Source organism: Cimex lectularius, unplaced genomic scaffold (assembly GCF_000648675.2).
Source record: "Cimex lectularius strain Harlan isolate CLEC.00 unplaced genomic scaffold, Clec_2.1 scaffold15, whole genome shotgun sequence".
In the NCBI taxonomy this organism is placed as follows: Eukaryota; Metazoa; Arthropoda; class Insecta; order Hemiptera; family Cimicidae; genus Cimex; species Cimex lectularius.
This window is the reverse complement of record NW_019392667.1, coordinates 398,545-422,674: the sequence shown is the minus strand read 5'-3', so window position 1 is coordinate 422,674 and position 24,130 is coordinate 398,545. Positions and strand designations below refer to the sequence as shown.

Below are 24,130 nucleotides of genomic sequence, written 5' to 3'. Positions count from 1 at the left end.
TACATTGTGCCAAGATATCTATCTCATTTTACTTTTAATTTCATAGAAGGAACTTCCTTTATTTGTTTCATGTATATTATTCGTAGGAAACACCAGTCCCTTATTTTTTTTTCTTCTTCTTTTAATATTTGTATTGGTTCGGTTTCCTAGATGTGAAACATAGGCATCTTTTATCAACTTTAACGATTCCTACCTACCTCTTATATCTCATTCTGTAATATAATTCGGCATCCAATAATAATATATGAGATATATACAGAGTTCATAAGGGAGCATTCTTGATCCCATCTTGTACACTATTTGTACTGCTACGCTTTCTCTAAATCCCAATACCATAACTACCACCGTAATTCTTTCTTCCCCGAATATTATTGCAGCTATCTCTACTTCTCCAAGTATCCTTGGAGCTTAAAAAAATTGGTGCAAAAAGAAGGGGACAAAGCTGAATTGGGAAAAAATTTCACGGTGTACATTGGTAATGTAGACTTGACATCCACTGTATATCAACACTAAGGAGCCACCGACTTCTGCTCAAATAAGATATTTACGGCTTACGAGAATGAATAGATACGAAAACTTTTATAGGAGGAAAACTCAACGAAACGTATTTATTACTGGGCATTACTGGGAACCACTTTGGATCCGGATTCAAGTTTTGGGGTTCCCCCAAGTCGGCCAATATCAAGTGAATTCAATCAAAAGTCTTCAGACAAGTTATCAAATATCCTTACTTCGTCACTAACTTCATTATCCACAACAATCTGAACATTCCGTATATCAACGGATCCAATACCGTATCCAAAAGTTTCACACCACGCTCTCGATCCATCCGAACCTTACTGTCCAATCACTGTACACTTTCCCATCCCAAGAAACCGCCTTAAACGACAAATACCTCGAGTCATCCTCGACCCTTAATCTTTTATATTTAGTGCCACTGTTTGCTGATTTATCATTTGTCCTCCGAGTGCAGTGCTGGCCATAGTGTCAGGGTTGAGTTGTCTTTTGGGTGATATTTTTATTTTCATGGATTTTCATTGTTATCTGACTTTTATTTAGTAGGTAGGTGTATAATTGAGTAGAATTTATCAACTTATGTTTTTAATTTTTACAGACAATAGGTTTCTTTGGATAATAAACGAATTGTTATTTTGGATCGAGTGGCTTTTAATATTTGAGAAAATTCACATTTCTGTTTTTAACAAAGAGTTTGTACTGAAGTATTCAAACAGGAATGTTTGCCATTAAGAGAAGTACCACCTTAAAAGTAATTTGTTAGGGGAATTAATTGCTTTCCGTAATGATCTCTCTCATTCTGTATATTAAATTTATTTGATTATTATACCATAAGACTTTGACTTAAAATATTATTCGTTTTGTTTTAAATTTCTTACGTGTTTTCATTTTTTGCGAAATTAAAATAAATTTTCAATAATTATAATGTGTGATGATTAGTGAGTAGAAATACTTTGATTGAATATAAAAAATATATTTTTTGCATTGTATAAATTCACTTTTTTCCACATCCTACATGTATTTGTTAAATTTAAACAATGTTTGTANAATACATGTAGGATGTGGAAAAAAGTGAATTAGTTAAATTTAAACAATGTTTGTAAATCCCAGGCCCTGAAGATGATCTCAATAAAGATCGAAACGTTGGCACGATAAAGAAAATGTTTTCCTGAAACGTACATCACAGCAGACCGCGTCTCACGATTTCCGAATAATATCTCAAAAATTCATCGATTCATCCTGGAGGTATTGAGGTTTTCCTTCAAAACCCGATCATTTCAATGTGTCCTTAACTAAGTAAAAAAGAAAAAATTGACAATTTATTGGAATAAAATAGGAAAATTCATTTTGCGTTAATATTTTGAAACCTAACTTTAAACAACAATCAATTACACGATAAATTGAAATTATCGAGTTCTGAAGGAAAACTTCAATATCTCCAGAAAGGATCGATGAATTTTTGAGTTTCTGGTATCATTATTTTTGTAATAAAAAGGAATTTCAAATAGGTGAAAAAAATATCTTCAAAAATTCATCGATTCGTCCTGGAAGTATTGAAGTTTCGTTCAAAACTGGATAAATTCAATGTATCGTCAATTAGTTTTTAAAAAATTGACAATTTGTTGGAATACAATATTAATTATTAATATTAATTGTTAAATTTAAACAATGTTTGTAAATCCCAGGCCCTGAAGATGATCTCAATAAAGATCGAAACGTTGGCACCATAAAGAAAATATTTTTCTGAAACCTACATCACACCAGACCGCATCTCACGATTTGTGAAAAATAATTATAATATTTTGCACATTTAGTCTGGTGGGCTTTATAGCAGAAGGTCAATGTTAATTCTTTCTGTGTACTCAAGCCAACATTCAAAGCAAAAAAATAACAGGAATTGCGTCATGATTTTCTTTTCACAGGACTGACATTTCTGTTGAAAACCTAATAACTTGTGTTAATTTTTCCTACCTTTTTCAACATTTTCTGGGCAGACAGACAACATCCGACTCTGACGCCATCCTATAAGGCTTTTGTTAATTACCGAATCTAATTAATCCCGCAATTTAAATCCTATTAGGCTGAGAATAAGCTTACTAGACTTATCACCAGCTATCCGATAATACAGGTATTTATCAGTTCAATTGATCATAATCCATATTTTCCACACGTAGTTACAATGGAATTATGTATTTTTTACATTAGAAGTTGTATTAACCCCGATATTTCGATTTCAATAAGATTTTTAAAAGAAGTTTAATAATATTTTGGAGATTTTTGTTTTATTCAGTCAAGTTTGCTAATATTTAATAGAGTAAGGTGAAAGAACAACGTGAGTCACAGTTAAACACAGCAATATCTGGTTATGGCAAACAAGATATTTGAATAGTAGACAGGGGAGTAATATTTTGTGAAGGTGTATTGTTTTACTCGTTTCTTTTCATCTTAGAACATAATCGTTTACGTGAACCCAGGTCATGTTTTTTTTTGTTGACTTCTATATTTGAACGTACACAAGGGAAGCGTTTTTTCTTTATAAATTCATAAAAGTTGATAAACGACCTTTTGTTACAGAGGTTATTAAATGGACGTATAACCTTTTTTAACTTTGAAAATTTATTTTTTTTATTTATGAAAAGTTGAAGAAGGGAATTTTCGAATAATAAAATATTCTGAAGAAATGATGTTTGTAGATCGACTGCAGATAATCAATGTAGAGTTCTTTAAGGTCTTTACTAGGTGAAAGAAAGACAAAAGTGTTGGGATCACCAAGCTTTCGGCAACATTATGTTGCCATCATCAGGGTTTTCCCAAGAGAGAAAAGCAAAAATCTAATGTAAAAGTGCTTTGGTTTAGGTTATGATGCACATGGCCAGAATTCAGTTATACATGGTGAACAAGCACTTTTATATTAGTTTTTTTTCCGAGAATTATTTGCTCTTCTCTCTTGGGAAAGCCCTGATGATGGCAACATAATGTTGCCGAAAGCTTGGTGATCCCAACACTTTTGTCTTTCTTTCACCTAGTAAAGACCTTAAAGAAGATTTGAACTCTACATTAATAATATATTCATTTTCATTTAGGAAATGGATGTAAATGGTAAGAGAATTAAAAATAATAAAAGCGAAAATATTGTGTTATCAGTACACGTTTTGAAACAATCTCTACTTCATTTTTACATATGGAAAATCATAAACAAACAATTAAACGGACAGTCCATCAGATGAAAATCTTAACACGATTGTAAAAAAAATCTCGTTGTACACTTTTAGTTTAAAATCGACCTATAAAATAGCGTTTAGCTTTATTATCCCTTCTCTCTGCGATAAGCTGATGTGTTTAACAATTTTTTTCCCTCATAGCTAAATAAATTTGATATTATTGAACATACCGGACAAAACAAAATTCCATTAGGAGATTCCCCAGGGTTTGTGGACGATTGTGTGGGTGGGATGCCAACGGAATTTGGCCGGCCCAGACAGAATATCATGTTACTGGCAGAGATTATTAAAGTGCTCCACCCTCTAATTGTATTATCCGACCATTTACATGCTTCTAATATAATTGGCAGAAAAGATTATAACGCAGCCGATGGTTACCAGTTATAGGTTCAATCCTGTTTGATTCAGTCGTTCAAAGTTTATTTGGTGAAATGCTCAACATGCAAATAAAATGGTCATTCACCCTACGTTTTTTACAGTATTCAAAGAAAAACATAAATGTGTGGTGTTTAACGACCTTTAGTCAATGATTATTCGTAGATCATGAGATGCGGTCTGATGTGACGTCGGTTTTAGAAAAACATTTTCTTTATCGTGCCTGCGTTTCGATCTTTATTAAGATCATCTTCAGGGCTTGGCATTTATTAACATTGTTTAATTTTTACAAATACGTGTAGGAGGTGAGAAAAAAATTGAGTTTATACAATGGTAGACAATTTTAGATTAAAAAGAACAAAAATATATAATACATATAATTAGAAATATATAATTTTTTAATATTAGTTTAATAGTTTATTAATTAGTCTAATGTTTATTAATTTCCTAATCCAAAATTGAACCGAAAAAAAATCTTTATAAAAACTTCCAAACGACAGTTTAGCAGACAAAATTATAGGTTTTTCACAGCAATCAATGATATTTAATCAATAGACTAAATGGAAACTGCGAGCCTAAACTTGCAAGGCTTGTTGATTTATTTTTTAACATATAAATATTACGAGCACTGGGCCTTAATTAGACAGCGGTGTTAAATGAACCATCAATAATTGTATCTTTTGGGTAAATACAAATTGAAACCAGTATTTCCCTTGGAATTTGGGGTAAATTAGTGTAAATCCACTTTCTAAACGGAAAACACTCACTTGGGAAATTCTACTTAGTTAACTGGACGTTTAAATAAACAGAATGGAAATGATTAAATGGTTTTGTCGATTTTGAAAAAAAGAAATTTATGACATTATAATCATGAAAAAGCGTATAGTATACAGAATTTCATCTTATTATGTAAGCCCTGGTATTCTAAAAACGACATACTTTCATCATTATTCTAATATCAAAAATGAATTTTTATTTAGCTTTTTTTGTATTTGAGATAGGTCTAAAATTATGAATAAATGACAATTAGTTAAGGCTTTTAGTTGAGATGAAAAAAGTTAATGGCACGAGCGGGATTCGAACCCACGATCTTCGGCTTGACCAATTAATACATGACAATTCATTAAGGCGGACCACGAAAGTAGTGAATTAATGATTTAAAAAAAAAATGAAGTACACTTCACTAAAGCTCTCCGTCGCCATTTCAATTGTCGTCGAGAATCAAAACAGATTACACGACATTTGAAAAATGGCAAAAGGAGGGAAAACTCATAAGGTGGGGTTGAGATAGGAAGTTAGTGTCCGAATGGATCGAGGTCACGATAGCTCAAGTGGGAGAGCAGTGGCGTATCTAGCCGAAGATCGTGGGTTCGAATCCCGCTCGTGCCATTAACTTTTTTCATCTCAACTAAAAGCCTTAATTAATTGTCACGTATTAATTGGTCAAGCGGACCACAAAAGTAGTGAATTATGAATAAAAATGAAAATTTATTATATAACTCAAATTTGTAAAGTTCTGATGGAGAACCTTATCCCATTCCTCGAAATGTCGTCCTGAAACTAACTGTTTTTTCTCTAATTGACATCATCCCTTATTGTTTTTCTTATTAAGAGTAATATTAATCAGAATCTTGCATATCGGTGTTAACAACAAGCAAGAAACTAAAAGTGCTAAATTACTTACTATACCAAATAAATTTTAAGTTTTAATAATAGTAATAAATAATACAAGTTTTCTACGCAAATCTTTGCGTTACCGTCATTCCTATACTTCTCCTTCCATGGTTAACTGGATAAAACAATTTAAAGCAATATTTCATTTATTTGAGGACAAGGGCGGAGAAATAGGGAATATGAGGTGTGATGAATGGTCAGACGAGAAAGGGAGGTACTGATCATTGATTTATCGGCAAGGTAAGCGATAAAACGTGATACATACAGCCAGGTATAATGACATTTTCCGCGTTGATACATCATCGAAGAGTATTGGTGCTGGACCCAATACTACGAGCGGTTTTTATCCATTGGCGTAAAAAAAATCACGTTTTTATATTTTTTATGGAGAATGATGAGAATATATTCAAACCTTTCAACGCCAGGCAGAAACGGCAGAAACGGCAGAAACGATCAGTTGTGATGTCAGTTATTAAAATTTTGACACTAGAGAATTTAATTTGAACAAAATAAAATGTTTACAGATAAATTCACAAGGGTCAATTTTAAACAAAAATTTTCCTAATTGATCGAAACAAATAAAATACATAAAAACACTGCGACTAAAAACCACAAAAGTTAATTCTGAGTTAAAAGTTGGCTTACCAAGAGTCTTGTTAATACGTGGTTAAATAATTAAATAATTAACTAGTGAGTACCCTCCGCTCTTTCAGTGCGTAAATACTTTATCAGCGATCTTTGTAAAATTAGATCTTTGCTTTGACTCTAAATGATTATTGATCTATTAATATTAATTTTTCAAACTGAAATGACAAGGGTTTCACAAGGTAAATAACGGTTTCAAGTCATTACATCCTTTGTCATTGCAGATCAGTATTTTCTCGTTTTGAATTTTACTCACTTTTACAATTGGCAAATTGATGTGTTTGTTACTACTATCCTGGCTTTTTTCCATTTAAATTCAGTCTGAGAATTTTCAACTGTTTTAACTACGATAAATTCCTTAATCTTGCAAACCTATGACTAGTTCTTTTCCTTATGTTTTAACATAACCATCAGTGAACGCTTAGAGAGTTGGATTCTATTAGAAATCTTTTCGTCCTTTCTTTTGGGCAGTAAGCTCCTTCATTTGTTTTTTTGTACCCTCATGTCCTGGACTTGGAACTCACATTAGAGTTCTCTAATTGTGTTTTCCTAAGAGTTTAAAGGAGATTGGACAGTCATGTTAGTTTCGAGTTGAACATAGAGTATTGTAAGCTTTTCAGGGCTGCCTGACCGCCATATAACATGCATATACTAGTTAAATGTAAAGCTTTCAACTATAATATTGAAAATTCAATTAATTAATGTTTTTAGTTCAGATAAAAAAGTCAGTGTCACGAGCGGGATTCGAACCCTCGACCTTCTGCTTGATACGCCGCTACTCTACCACTTGAGCTGTCGTGACTTCAGGAAGGTCGTGGGTTCGAATCCCGCTCGTGACACTGACTTTTTTTTATCTCAACTAAAAACCTTAATTAATTTAATGATATTAATTGGCCAAGCGGACCACGAAAAATAGTGAATATTGAAAATTGATTAAGAAATTAAAAATTTATTTATTAAATAGACTGCAAACCCAGTTGAGATAATAGTACAGGATTTCAGTACTGTAAATGCTATCTTATTGAAAATATAAAAAATCAAATATTATAATTAATTGTCAATAATATATATTAAATACGTATAATTATTCAAGGAAATATCGATAAAAAAATAACTTCAAAAACAAAATCCAATATATTAAAATATAGTTTTTTAACCACTTCCACCACCCCGCCGTACCTGAGGAAGACCCCATACCGGCGGACAAACGCTTTAACTTAATCGAATTTGTATATCCAAGGGATTTTAAATAAATGGGATAAAAATATCTCCAACGATCTTTCCTTCAGGCGAGACCGCTGGTCGGTTTTTGAAGGGACCATATTTTCATTTTAGAACCTAAAACAAAAGGTCTTCCCTTGCTGGTTTCCCCTTGCACATTTACTTTTCCTTGGTTTTATTTTCTATCTATTTATATTATCTAAAATTTTCTTACTAAGAAGAGGAAAACAGCCCGGAACCCTAAACCTAAACCTATGTTTAATTATGCAATAAATAAATAACGCTAATAAAACTTTAACAATAATAACAATATTTAGGACTTAATAATTAGAATAAATAGGGACTTGTTCATTTAAGCGTATTTGAGGCAAAGTCTTTTAGTGCTCCAAAAGATTTGATATGACAGACTAGCTTTTGGAGATTAGGCGGCCATTCTCCTGAGGTGATGGTCTTTCGCAAACATTCTCTTTCTGCATTGAATTTGATACAGCTGAAGAATTTATGTTCGGCGTCTTCTTCAGTGCTGCAAACGGAGAATAAAGGGCGTTCTCTTTTCTTTTACTTATTAAGATAGCTTGCATAGTTTCCATGTCCTGATAGCATTTGGGTGGTCTAGTAGTCGGGGTGTAGCCATTTTGATTTTTGTCTTTTTTCAACGCTTGGGAAAAATTTGGATGTTAGCCGACCTTTATTGCTATTTGTCCATCTTTCTTGCCATGCTGCCCTTGTCATTTTTCTCAAGTACTCTTTTGCCTCCTTCCCCGTTGTGCTTCGGAACCAGTCTATTTCTCCTTGGCTTGCTTTTTGGTGGATGACCACCCTTTCTTTAAGGACTAGGTCTATTGGCGATGCGTTGGCTCTTACTTGTAGGGCATGTGTTGAAATCGTCCTGTACCCTTTTGTGGTTCTTATAAGAGCTATTCGTTGGCTTTGCTCTATTATAGCTTTGCTTTTGCTAGTTAGTCGTTTGGCCCATCCGGCTGCACCATAACTTACTATTGGGAGGAAGACACTTTTATAGATTGTGGAGAGCGCTTTTATGCTAAGTATATTAAAATGTAGTTAAACAGTAATTGATATACAATGGTATGAATGATTTTTATAGTAACAAAAAATGTTGCTTTTTAGTTGATTTCATTGAGTTTAATAGTTGATTTCAAATTGTTTTAAAATAAATTGTGTCTTGGTCATTTCAAATTTATCACACATATTATTAGCTTCTCCCAACTCACGCGAAAAGAGGTTTATGGTATAATTAATTTGTATTGGTACAACGAATATCAAAGATATTTTGACTTCTGGTGTTAAAGTTAGATACATTGATTACAAAATAAATAAGAATGATTATTTGGAGATTGTGAGATGCGGTCTGGTGTGAAGTGGGTTTAGAAAAACATTTTCTTTATCTTGCCAACGTTTCGAACTCTATTGAGATCATCTTCATTTATATAAATCCCAGGCCTGAAGATGATCGAAATGTTGGCACGTTAGAGATAATGTTTTTTCTAAAACTACGTCACACCAGACCACATCTTACGATCTCCAAATAATTATTATTTAACGGTCATTAAATACAATACATAAATAAAAAAATCGATTTTATTATTTAACAGTTTAATACGAAACTTAAAGTTTATTAGTTATTTTAACGTTATATATTTGAAAATTAATATTTATGGTTTCATTCAATTCGTGCAAATTTAATTCAAGTACATTTATGTTCATAAAAATCAAACTATTTTGAAAGAATATATTAACGAATAAACCATCCAGATTAATACAGTATATATTTTTTGCAATGGATTGCTGTATTAATCATTTAAAATCTTAACAGTTGTGTTAAACAATTCAAAAACGTTTCTGCGTTTGACAAAGGCTAAACGAGAAAATGATTAGGCCACAGAAGATCGATTTTGATCAAACATCGCTCGCCATGGCAAGAACCACTTAATTTGGTTTCACCAAAATCGAAACTGTGAAACTAGCAATATTTTATTTATGCAAAAATGCCAGATTTAATATAATTCTTAGCCTAATATTTCTTTAATTTTTAAATTGAAAAGTACCCAAACAGTAAAATCAAAACGCGATGAAAATTGTAGAGGCAGACATTTCAATTCAATTTAGATTATAATTAATTGAAATGCTTAAACCCCTTCTTCAATCGCAGTTCCCAGAGCGTCCCCAATGGGAATAAGCAGGAGGATTATTTTCTCACGAAATTAATTGCATCGGAGCAAGTCAAGGAAAGCGGGAGGATTCATAATCCTCAAGTCTTTGCAGTTTTTCGGATGGAAATCAAGTGAGGATACAGTCAGCACGTTTTCTACATATTCGCTTGGATGATCCTTTTTCATAGAACTAAGCGTCAGCTGGTCAATGTCCAGACTGATGAGAAAAGGACGCAAGTTGGACCGGGTTGGCTACTAATTCAGGCTAAACTTGTTCTCTCCAGAAGGGTGTTGATACAACTCCACTGATCTACATTAGACAATTAAGCCATGGGTCTCGGATCCGCAACCCAATTACTGTTGCCATCCTCGGCTCTCTCAGCAATCAGATTATTCTGATCCCCTACCTCAGGCGTTTTTGTAGTAAAGTAACAAGCTTAACAAAGTACAGAATTAAAACAAGATTTTAAATTTTGCCTCTAAAGAAATAGGAAGATCTTTTTAAATGCTCTTGTTTATAATTTTATGTGTAAAGCTTTATCTATCTACATGTTTTCTTTACAAAAAAAAGAAATAAATAAGAGTGTGAAAATATAATCTGATGTAAAATTTTTAATTGTTTTGATGTATAACAGTAGATAAACATGTCTTGAGATAACATTATATATGTCGAAAACTTGGCGATAATTTTAATTTGTACAGTCTGTGACCATTATATAAGCCTTCAATATCCTTATCATCATCTTATTCTTTAGGTCGATCATTCTTCTGCATAGCCTCATAATTCTCTTTTTTTGGTTGTTGTTTATATGAATTTATCCGGCCATAGTAATATTTGAGAATTTCACAACTACTTTTTCGTTTGACTTTTTTATGTAAATATATGATTATGCTTATTTATTAGAAGGTAAGAGTTTTTATATACTAAATATGCATAGTAGATATTATTGTGAGTATTAATATTTGTTTTATTAAAACAAATACTTTAATAGTTTTACTAACTTAAACTAAACAAACTGCGACATTTTATTTAATCTTTCGAATAGAATATTTGCTGTGATCGGTACATTATATTTTTGAAGAGTATGGTAAATCAAACCACCAAAAAACCACGTATAATGGGAAAATCGAGGTTTTAAGCGAATTTAGTTAGTATTGATGAGAGAAGTGTTGTTAAATGCAAAACTGAATACTTCAGATCAAAATAAACGATTGAAAATACCTGATTTTTTTGTGAGATAGCGGATTGCAAAAGTGTATTATGTACAACTCTGAAAGATTTGTCAACATTTGACGTGATAATTGAAAGAGAATTTCAATTTTTCAAAGATCTCTCAACCTTTAATTTTTTTGGCTCTCAGTTGTACTGAAAGGATTCAGTAAATGATTAAGATTTTAGACAATTTAAATTTGATATAAAAAACTATATATATTTTGATGAAAAGTTTATTTTTTATTACCCGTATTTTCTCGACAGTGTGAATAAGAAACCAATTTTTACGCCATTGTTCTGTATGTACAGCCTACTATCAACCACCGTTTTTTGCAACACATATCGAATAACTGTACTCTACACCCAGGTCGATTAAAAAAATAACAATCAAGTCTTCTGGTGATAAACCATTCTAAATCAAATTTTAAATTATTCAGTTGTAAAATGAGTCCAAAAGACTAAAATTAAAACAAGGCCAGTTTCATATAGAACACCCTTTATCAAACTAGACCCTTTCGTTTAAAACAGCCGAAGAGGGGGAGCGCGCACCACTCCGAAATCGATTCATCCCAATAATAATACATTTTTAAATGAAATTTGGCTTTTTTGGTTGTTTCCGTTTATGGAAGATGATAATATGATTAAAACAAAACAAATTTAATAAAACATCTATTGAAGGATAATGATGAAATAACACTACAATATTATCAATTTAAAATATAGTAGTTTTATAAGTCTATAACATTTTTAAATAATTCGATTTTGTCCCTCATGTGTGTTGAATCAACGTAGATTCTGTCATTTATTATTTTCGCGCTTTGGAAAGAGGTGAGTTAACGTTTTTTTAAATTAAATTCACTAATTTCGTGGTTCGCTTGACCAATTAATATATTACAATTAATAAAGGTTTTTAGTTGAGATGAAAAAAGTTAATGGCACGAGCGGGATTCGAACCCAGGATTTTCGGCTAGATACGCCGCTTCACTAACCACTTGAGCCATCGTGAAGTCGCGAAGTCACGATAGCTCAAGTGGTAGAGCAGCGGCGTATCTAGCCGAAGATCGTGGGTTCGAATCCCGCTCGTGCCATTAACTTTTTTTCATATCAACTAAAAACCTTAATTAATTGTAAAGTTTTTTTAAATTCTTCATTTCCGTAAATTGAAAGCCAATTTAAAATGGAGGAAATGTGGGCATTTTCAATGATTTTGGCACCGCAATGGCCATACCGCAGTTCAAACCTCTAGGAAAATGTGTGATGTGCGGATATTTCAATTTTGAAGAAATCATTCTGATCGTCCTTCAATCTTTGGTGATGACCAAGTTTAAGCTTTTGACATAAATAAGCCACACTCGACGAGACGAGACATCGCAGGGACACTCAACTTATCTCATGTAAGCGTTGAAACGCATCAGAGAGTAGGTGGGCATCCTTGTCCGAGCGATGTGTTGGTTCATCGCATGTTCAGTCCGAAGAATTTATCATCGATAGTTTCCCTTCTAAAACGTAACGTAAACTATCCATTAACAAAAAAGTCCGAGTTAAATTGGTGAATAATTGTTCAAAAATTTTACCAAAATTATGTGCTTCTGTGACTTCGATTAATTATATCGAGCGAGAAACGAATTAGTACATACACATGCCCAACTACTGACACATCCAATTGAGTTTTTGTTAAAAACAAACATTTGCGCTGTGTAACCCGTGTAATGAATCGCAGTACATCCTCGGAACAAATGTCTTCGAAACAATGTTGTCTAATGAACCTGTTGCTTGGTCATCCTGGACTATTTTGTCTCTTCCGTCTTTCAGAAGAGTTCGGCATTTTGCCATCTGTTGTTTTGTCTTTTTTATAAATTTGTAAAAATGAAAAGAGGTCAATTAGTATTTGACGGAACATGTTTGAGGTTTTTGATTTTCTGGCCAGTTTGTCGGTTTGTTTTCTTAAAATCACCGGAAAACTTTTTTTAATTTCTCCAGGTCATTATTAGGCATTCCCTCTTGAAATCGTGGAAACTTCTATATTCCTTGGTACCTTTACTTTATCGTTTTGATGTTCTAATAAAACTTTTCATCATATTTTTCACTATAATGCAAAGATTTTTAGGAAAATACTGCAATTGCAAGTGTATGAAGTACGCTTTCCCATTCAACCGATTTAAAATCGAGTATCTTTCGGAAATTGTTGATTTTTGATTGTTACCAAGAAATCTATCTGCTGCTGACTTGAACCTTATCAACGTGTGCTTTTGTCGTCCTGCATGAAACACTGGGTATTTTATCAGTTTGCGATATGGTCCCATGATCATTTCTGCCCTAATTCTTGCATTTGTAATCGTTGGGAATTCATTTGAGAGGTATGGAATGCACTATATTTCTACTGATAATGACAAACTAATTCATTCGTTTCAGAGTCATGGGAAGAGATGGACGTATTTATAAGTAGTATAAGTATATAAGTAGTTTCTTATACGTAAGTACTTATATATTAGTATTATGGAAGAACTAAGAATTTTTCTATGATGTTTTTTGACCAAGAAAATGAGTTGTTTTCTTTCAGGCCACGTTTCTACTACTCACTACTTTGACATTGCTTGACCATTCCACGCACAAAGGAATTTTGAGAACCCAGATTGTTGGCCGAGTAGAAATTCTATGATCTTAAAATCTGTACATGTTCTTCAAGTGTACAGTTTGGATTTGTCAGATCCCAAAACGTTTTCACGGTTTGTCTGATTCCTTTAAATGGTCAAAATTTGCGATTTGGTTAGAATCGTACTTTTTTACCATAACGAAGAAGAACCCTTTTCAAACTTCATTTATAGGAATTAATAAACAGACTCCACTCTGAAAAGAAGGAACCCGAAGAACCCCATAAAATCCGGTATGTTTGAAACTAGCTCGCACTTTAACAAAAAAAAGCAATAATTCTTTTTCTCTGTAATGTTACCAGGAAAAGAATGTGTCAGGAGCGATCAATATCAATCAATTGGGTGTATTGAATTAGCCTAATTTATTAGCAAAATCAATGAGTTCTGTAAGAAATCTGAGTTCAATTTCGAATTTAGCAACTAGATATTTATGAAATACATCTTTTCATTAATAGAAAGGGGATGGGTAGTGTAATGTAGCCAATGAAATAAATTGTAGAAGAATTTTAAACAATCTTATATAAAAAAACAAACAAACATTCATCAATCATTGTGAAGTCGGAGCAATAAATTCTTCCTTTCTGAGACTCTTAATGAATTATTACAATTACTCATCATCCTAAATAAATGGTTTTCAAATGTCCAATCAGATTGGGAAATTCCTTTATTCTAACCAAACCAAATCAGATTAATTATTACAGAAATTTCTTGTAGCTTTCAATTAAATTCATAATAGACTATGATTGCTTACAAAAGACGAATTTTCATGAAACGTGATGCGATTTCCGTCTTGAATTACTTTTGGAGTGGTTTAATTAATTTGGGCACTTGACAAAAGGATTGAAATATCATACCTGTGTGAGGTGCCATCGCTTGGACGCCTTTGCTATAGGATCTGTGACCTGCGTGCACGCCGCCCCAAACAACATCACTTTGTGTGGGCCCTCGTGCATCATGTCAAAGAATGCTTTCATCCCCACGGCGGCATTGCACTGAAAAAGGAAAGATTTTGATTAATTTTGTTGAAAATCAAAAGACGTCGGATTATTGGATGGTGGAATATACTCGGTAGGGCACGTGTGCTTTTCATTACTCGGAGAATCTCTCTGGGTTATAATTTCAACATTGATTGGCATGAAAGCTTCATTTGAGCCTCGAAAATGGAAAAGAGGGTCAAATTGAAATCTGAAGTCAGTCTCTAACTTATATTACTTTCGAACTGGCTTAAATCCGATTAAGCGCTTCCTCCGCATAGCTCGGTTTATTGATTTGACCGCAAAATTAATGCGCTTGTTTTAATAACTTTTGACAAAGATGGAAAAGTTAAGCACGTCTGTCTGATTATTATTGAGGAAAAACTTAAAGGCTGGATGAATTGAAATTGTATCTTTTACAGCTAGTAATAATATTGTTTTGCAGGTGAACAGTTTAAACCGTGATGTTAAAACGCAGGTTCATTTGTCAGATCTGCCTCGGCTTTTGCCATCTTCAGGAATTTTCGTTGAAAGACCCAGGACTAAAGATGGGAAAAATCATATATAAACTTTTACGGTACCCAAAGTTCAATATAATTTACATGAAAAAAGAAATATAATAGAAGAACAACAACCTTAATACATTAGTAAAATAAATTTGCCCGTTCACTTATAATTACCAAGAATTTCAGAGTGTGTATAACGATATTTCAGCATACCTTCAGTCCAATAATTGTCTAATAGGTATGATATTGAAGTGATTGGAATATGGGACGGAAAAACTGATAATAAGACTTGATATGATGTAAAATATTTGTGTTGCAGTCTACCAGGTGATGACGTTAGACATCATGGCTCGTTTCTGCCAGTTAATCTATGTGACGTTTCACCATTCAGTGGTTAAGCACACAAAACAAACACTGAGCCCTGAAGATGATCTCTATAAAGATCGAAAGGTTGGAACGATAAAGAAAATGTTTTTCAGAAACCTACGTCACACCAGACCGCATCTCACGAGTTCCGAATAATCAAATGGTCATTATTGTTTACGCCAATGTAAAAATTTTTATTTATTAATGGTTGGTTGGGAAATCTTGTCATTTGTTATTTTAAATTTATCATTTTGAAGAATTGTGAAAACGGAAAATTTGTAAGGATCACGACGCTGGAGGGAGAAACAGGTCAATTTTCAGCAATCCTTCGTAAAAAGAGTGAGTCACTGCCTGGTTTTCGAACTGTTCGCACGAAGTACAACTGTCTTCAGCGTTCAGTCAGTCTCTCCCGAGGATTTAACCCGTACGCACGAACGTACATCAGCTGTCTTCAGCCAGTCTCTCCCGAGGATTCAACCCGTACGCACGAACGTACATCAGCGGTCTCCAGTCTGTAGCTCTCTGGCTTCCGACGGGTACGAACGAAAGCACCTTTGACGTCGTCCGGCGAGTGGCTCCCAGACTCCAATCTCAAGCTCCAAGATAAGCGCCAAATCGTTTGATCTTCACTGTCGTGAGTCGACAAGGCGTACGAACGTCCTTATTCTTTTAATTCAACATTGCCATTTTTTGTATTAACTTTCCTATAACCAACTCTCTATATTTCTATATATTTGTTAACTTTGTTTTGTTTCTGGCCAGATTTTAGTTTCCGTATTTTTATCATAAATTGCGTGGTAACGCCGGACTTGGAGGGTATATATCCAATACTCACTCCCGCCGGCGTCTATGAAACAATTATTTATTTCTTCTAACGGAGCCTCACTGAATAAGTTCTTTTTATATGTTTTTGTTGTTCTTAAAGAATTTTTATCCAAGTAAGTGGTTTACAGATGTAAAAAAAAATTGATCATAGATAAAATGGACACAAACAAGACTGGACAACAAAGATTGGGAAGATCGGGATTATCAATGACGGCCAAACCACAAGGCAACAGATCACCAGTGTTGCCACCACAATTGGTTGAAAAATAAAAACTATATTGTTTTCTAAAACATCCCCCCATTTGATTTACAACGAATGACTTATATTTCATTATTGATTTTGCGATTTATTATCTTCTTATATCTAGCCTTATGTTCGTTTTTGTTATGTTGTTCTCAATCAAATCTTATCTTATCTGCAGATCTTATGTGAGGCAAAACATTTATGCAAGACCAGGACGTGCATTATTTTATGTGTTGAACTTAATTTATTTACAAGTTGAAACATGAAAAAAAAATACAACATATAGCCACATTGATTATGAACCTGTTGAGTTATTGATGAAGGGTAAAGTGAAGTCCTGTCAATCAGATTAAAATGTTTGTTGTGTCAAACCACATCAAGCAGATCGTCTACTGACAAAATGATTTTCACAATGACTAAAAATATATTTTGTTGTAAAATAGTATCAGTGTGATAAAATTCAATAATCAATTCTTACTTTGTTTATATTCGTGATATTTCGTAAAATATTTTCTATTATTTTTACGTCAAGCTATTTTATCTAACGTTTATTGAGTATAATCGTTGCTTAATGATTTGATTTTGGTCTCAGACAGCTTTAAAAACCGAAACCAGCGATTATGATGTAAATCCTTAACGCGTTGGAATCAAGGTCAAACTGATAATCCGCTTCCAGGGATGAGTAATGATGGCCCGACGATTCATCGCTCAGTTAAACTCCACTAATAATGTTACGTTGTGAGGACTTTGCATAGAAAACAACAATATGATTTTTTTAAATTATGATAAAATTATAAAAGTTAAATAAAAAACATTGATATTGTTGAAAAAATCTCTCGTTTTTACAATTTGCACTAATATGTTCAGAGTAAACAATTATAAATTTAAAGAAATTTTGTTCATGACTTTTCCCAATTAGTTAACAGAATTTCTCTGAAATATTTGAGGAATGAAGATGAAAATGATGCAGACCTCATTCTCGTGGATACGTTGTGGAAGAGTAATGAAAGACTTCCATCACAGTTAATGGTTTATACTAAGCACACGTGTATAGTTAAGATTTATGACTGCATTTTTGACAGACGGTTATTGATTGTTTTTTGTCTATAGTTATTCTTTGAAAAATAAAATATATCTTGGCGAGAGGAATTATTTACCTGTTCAATTTTGTTGTAAGTCGAGTCTTGCGTTGAAACAATATTTACTTATTGTGGATAATGCTCTTTCAATTTTAGATAAAATTTTCGTTAATTTTGAAAATTGTATTCTTTTACAAAAAGTAAGTTTGATTATTAATTCTTACAGGCCTCTTTTGGTAAAATATAGTCTGTATTTTTTGTATTTACTGTGTTTTATTGAAGAGAGGGAGGTATCTTGTTTGAATATATCCCGGTGAAAAGGGGAAACGAGTAAGGTTATTGCCGAGGTGAAAATATTCCACGAGGGGATGAAATCATACTAGGTTTAAATCTGTCTTCGTCAAGCGTGGAAAAAGAAACAATGAATACATTCTGTAAATAAAGTTTATTAACAATAAATAGTGAATACTTTTTAGTAAATATATGTTTTGGCGATGTAAGTAAGTTTCGATCGTTCTTCCTTCGAAAGGCAAAACAATTAAAGCCCTTTCTGAATGTTTAAAGTTAATAAATTATTTGAATTTACCTAAAATTATATCTTTCGTACCATATAAAAACACCAAATAGTAACTATAATACATTTTATATACAACCTATGAAAGACCAACACTTCCGCAACGCTTACAGGTCGTGCGGGTTTAGCCTAAGTATTTTTTATTGTCAGGAGGTTGATGTTTAATTTTGACGCTAGATTTTAATTTAGATTTTATAAATGTTAGGGATAATATTTCAAAGGTTTTTGTATAAAATATGAATAAATTTAGGGGCGTCGGTAGCAGAAACGGGTAAGGTATTGACACCACGACCATCATTCCCATCATACCAATGGTCCCAGATTAGGATCTCATCGGCCCTGAATTCGGATATAAAATATTTCCATATAGCCCTTTCAAAATACTTGAACCTCGGTTGTTGATACGACTACGTAGTTGAATTTTCCAATTAAAAACCATCCAAATATGCGTGAAATATGATACATTTTCTTTTACTGGATGGTGTGACACGGGTAGAGATTTGTTTTTCTACAAGATAAAAACGTTCGAATAGAAAGTCATAACTAATTTAATCAATGAAGTTATATAAAAACTTAAAAACATTGGATATCTTGATTTAGTTTCTTTTTCAACCGTTATCGTTATTCCAAAAGAATTGCTAACCTTTACATTTGAAAATAAATAAAAATAAAAAGTCACGGTATCTTTTAGAAAAAACTAGTCTCGCGTGCGAAAGAAATCTTTTCTTGTAATCTATTATCAGCTGAATCATCCATGTCACTTGCATTACCGTTACATTCTGATTCCATTGCAAGAAATAATCTTTCTCCACTTCTTTTCATTTTTGGCAAGAAAATTGAAAAGATAACAAAATGGAGCGTACGGAATCCAACGCGATCTAATTGCAAAGTCTAATGAAATCACGTTCCGATAATCTTTTTTGATTGGTGTAGACGTGTTACGGTTTGAAAAAGAACCAGGTCGCCGCTGAGGTAGTAAGAATGATTGAAAAGAGAAAGGAAAAATCTCTCACGAGAACTGTACTTGAACAAATGAAAGTCGGTGAGTTATAATTGTACTTTTAGAGTATTTGAGAAACCCGAGGTCAGTTGATTTTTGCGAATAGTAAGTTAAGATAAGGTTTCTTTATAAAATTATTGTATTTTATTTTAATTTGTCAAAAATTTTAGTTTGATGTTATGTTTTCCATTGCTAACCAGAATTGTGTATTTAGCTTCAAATATTAAAATCTTAAAATAAAGATACATCCTTATCTACATACATAATATTTCGTAGAATTTTTCCGAGATTATCAATTCCTTTTAGAATTCTGCACATGGAATGCCTGGAATATAGATGATAAATTAAAGATGAAATAAAAATTCTATCAACGAGACAAACGGGACGATAGTCAAACTTTTACTACTCACTAATATCTTTAACTCTTGAAAAAAACGCAAGGAAGTAACTCTGAAGTTTGTGCCATGACACGAGGGGCAATAAACAGACTAATAAACTAGCAAAAGAAGGTGCAGACCACCCTTGTACTAAAACATACTAAAGCGAAACAGAAGAATAGAGAATAAAATTACCACTCACTGGTTGAATTTACTCGGTGGAAAACAATCAAAAATATTTTTGACTATCTTTCCCAGGAAACGCAAGCTTCAAAAACGGGCAAGAATTAAGGAAAATGACTTTTATATTGGCCATAAACCATTTACACTTTATGTTTTAAAATGGGAAAATCTGCAACAGAAATTAAGAAGATAAACAGAACATGTCTTATGTGACTTAAAAGCGTTAACTAAGCAAACATGAACCCCAGAAAATGCTTAACCATTTTATTGATTGCTGGTACTTTGTTGTTTTGGTAAAAAATAATAACAAAAGCACGATGAATTACACAATAGATCTTTTAGGTCGCCGTGGAAGAAAGGATTAATATATCATCCATGACCCTTGGAAAAATCATTTGGAACTTTTTTTGTGGAAACTACACATAAAATCAATGTCTAATATTTATTTAGAAATCGTGAGATGCGGTTTGGTGTGATGTAGGTTTCAGAAAAACATTTTCTTTATCCTGCCAACGTTTCGATCTTTATTGAGATCATCTTCAGGGCCTGGGATTTACAAACATTTTTTACATATAACAATTACATTTTTGATGTGGAAAAGTAAAATTAAATTGTTGGGAAATTGGAATTAAATAATAATTTTCCAACAATTTAACTTTCCTTTTCCTATTTATCCCTTTCTATATAATCCTGAAAGGATAATCTGGCCGAACCATTACCAACAGATTTTTTCCCTTCGTCGGCTCTTTTCACCTCAAAGAAGCCAACGCCTTATACAAAATGTCTTTTCTATACCGACATCACCACCCCTTCAAAATCTAATGTATATAAACACAAAATAGCAAAATCTCACTGGCACTCTCGACACGACACGCAAGAATGGCACAATTACACAGAAGACAAACACTTTGTGTGAGTAGAAATACTTTGATTGAATATAAAAAAAAATATATTTTGCATTGTATAAATTCACTTTTCCACATCCTCAAAGAATTTTTTTAATTGTAAACAATGTTTGTAAATCCCAGGCCCTGAAGATGATCTCAATAAAGATCGAAACGCTGGCACTATAAAAAAATGTTTTTCTGAAACCTACCTTACACCAGACCGCATCTCACGATTTCTAAATAAATATCGATTAACGGTCACTAATCATCACACATTTCAATGTCTAATATTTAGATTTTGAACTAAAGTTATTACTAATTATGGCATGATTTATTTTCAACACCACTGATCATATATGCTTTTCCTGACTTAGTTGTGACTAGTTACTCCTTTTGCCTCAATGTCCACGGTAGGATTAATATTTTCATAATGTTTATCAGATTGTTTTGAACTGTATTGTTGTATTGTTGAATGATTTCAAATGGAGTATGAGTTTTTTAACGTGTGGGCTAAATTAACGGCTTCAGTGGGATTATCAATCATATTGTGGCTTTGTTGCCCTACACGACCGATGTTTTATAACACACATGAAAATACCTGAATTATCAAAACGGAGAACAAATAAGTTTTTCAGTTTAATATCGTGAATTTTTATAATTTTATATTTATTTTAATTTGTTCTCGTTACGAGGTTAACTCATAATTACGTTTATTTAACTATGTTGATTGGAACTTAAAATTCAGCCAAGAACTATTATTGGTTTAAATTGTTGTGTGTTTTATTGTTATGGGAGTAACCAGTTTTTTATCAATTCTATCACAAATCTATTCACAATCCACATTTGAGTGGAAATCATCAATTTATTGCTTTTAGAGCATTGTAGGATTGAGTTCGTGATGCTGAATGCATGAGGTGTCATACTGAAAAATTGAATATTAATACATGAAATTTTTTTCTAATTTACTATGTATATTTTTTTGAAATGTAGAATTAAAATGTGAGCTTTGGATTTTTTACGTGTGACATGAAAAGATTCACTGATTTTCATGAAAGTTCGAGAAGTTATGTCTCTCCGAAAACATTTATGCAGTGTGATGATGAATGGTATGTTTCAAATGAGTGTGGCGCCGTCAATGTAGGGCGACTGGTCTCCCCAAGATTCATAGGGCATTATTCTGGCATGAATATACAAAGTAAATTAAGAGACCACTGCCGTGGACGGGATTCAAATTTACTGCGAATTTATCTACATTAATCCTCGGAGAGAAAAACCGTGTAAACAGGTAGAATACATACATAAATTAATGTTCAGTTAGGCCAACTTCACATGCATAATCGAGCAAGCCTGTAATCGGATTTAGTTATTTCTTCGTCTTTATGAATTGTTAAATCGGAGCGTGAAGTTTACAGTAGAGTTAGCAAACTCGGTTAAGCCCCTTCATTTATAAGTATAAACCCTTTGTTTTCAATATTCATAATACTGTAAGGCGAGTTGAAAAATGTTGATGAAATATCGTTTTAAATAACAATTTCTCAATATATACAATTTAATTGAGTACAATTAAGTTATTTTTGTTGCACAGATCTGTCGGTTTCTGTACTGTTTTCTGTTAACAAAGTGTCAAAGTAGTAATCGATAAACCGTTCTAAGCATTTCGATCAACAATTGATATCTCTGGTTTGCCAATTCTCGCCGTTTGTTTTCAGTCAGAGGGGGTCGACTGTAAAAAGCCCAAAGTATTGTCTACCGTTGGTGAAGTATAAAAACAGCAAGAATTTGTGGAAGAGAGATAAAAGCCCCCTGATAAAAATTATAAAGTGCAAATTTTACTAGTTTATTATTTATTTAATATGTTTTTCTTAGAAATTTTTGCTCAATCGTGTTAATCAAAAAGAAAATTTTAACAATAACCTTTTAATTACTAAAATTAATTAAGGTTTTTAGTTGCGATAAAAAAGTCAATGGCACGAGCGGGATTCGAACCCACGATCTTCGGCTAGATACGCCGCAGCTCTCCCACTTGAGCTATCCTGACCTCGATCCACGATTGAAAAATTGCAAAAAGGAGGGAAAATTGTAATCGCAAAGACGGCTTGTAAACAATTCGCTTTTATGTCCCTCAGGGACAATAAAGAGAAAAGAAATAAAAACAAATGAAAAAAGAGAGAAAATAAGTCGTGCATTTCAAAAGTTAGGCGAAAAGCTCTAATACCGAAGCGGTTCGCTTATCGGTTATCATGTGGGTATATAGGTAAATTTAACCCCTAACAGCCTTTGGACACGCGGGTCCATCTCAAGGTCGCCCTAATTCCAATTCACCTTTTCCACGTTTCAACCCCCCGAAGCGAACCCTCCCTCGAGCGAAATACACGCGAATGGAAACGAGCCCTTTCCCCTCTGTGGCTCCACTTATTTCCGGTGATATAGCTTCCGACGGGAAATCCTCTGATGATAAATATTGATTGATTTATTTTATGACGATTGCATTTTTAAATTTCGATTTGACCGTGCTCACGTATCCAAATTTACTTAACTCCACTAATATAATATCAAAGTAAACCTGTTCACGTATCCTTAATAAAATTTATTTTATAAATATTGATAATATAAGTGGTCAGACAAAAAAAAAAAACAAAAAAAAAACAAAAAAAAAAAAACAGCACCAATTAGAAATTTTTGGATCAATTTTTTAAAAGTCTTACTTAGATGCTTTATTTTTCATTTTCTCTTAAAAATAATTTTATTTCTACTCTAATGTCTTTTAAAACTTCTGAGTTACAATAATACATCTAAACAATCGGAAATGTAATAAAATAAACATTAATTTGAAGGTATTCAGGCAAGAATAAATCTAAGATAAATAGAGTGTGTTTATCCTTTCTGTTTGTTATTCATCATTGCGTTTTTCCGAATTTGATTAATGATTCTTCTGAAGGGAGTAACAAAAGTTAATTAAACTCTAAAGATGATCTTCTTAAAAAGAAAAGGTAATTTACTATTTAAAAGCCACAATTAAAAACTTTTCCCCTAACAAAAAATAAACCTGTCTTAGGCCATTTCGAAAACATTGTCAAGTTTCATTAATATTAATGAATATTTTTTTCAACAAACTCGCTGTGAAATATATAAATTTTTTGCTTGGAAAAGAAAAAGATTGATATCAAAACTTGAAAACTAGAACTTAGTTGGAAACATGTTTTAGTTATTTTTACAAAATGAACTTTACAAGACTTAACAACATTAATTACAGTAAAGCACTTAGGTAATAATGATTGTTAGCCTTTATAGTGCAATTTAATTAAAACTAAAATAAAATAAAATAATATAATTATTCAATTTAATGAAATGTTTTCTTTAGTGCTATGTTAATTTAATTAATTTTAAATGCTAATAATACAAACAAAAACTATTCTGAATTATTGTAT

The 24,130-nt window shown here is 32.6% G+C and overlaps 1 protein-coding gene across 4 annotated transcripts in view; it reads right to left on the bottom strand.

The window, feature by feature from the left end:
• Positions 1 to 24,130, bottom strand: part of LOC106673860 (gamma-aminobutyric acid type B receptor subunit 2) — a 308,246-nt gene that overhangs the window by 98,729 nt on the left and 185,387 nt on the right. For all 4 annotated transcript variants that reach the window (XM_014406211.2, XM_014406212.2, XM_014406214.2 and 1 more), the window contains exon 2: positions 14,542 to 14,679. In XM_014406211.2, coding sequence (XP_014261697.1) covers positions 14,542 to 14,679 — 138 coding nt within the window. The remainder of the gene's footprint in view (positions 1 to 14,541; positions 14,680 to 24,130) is intronic.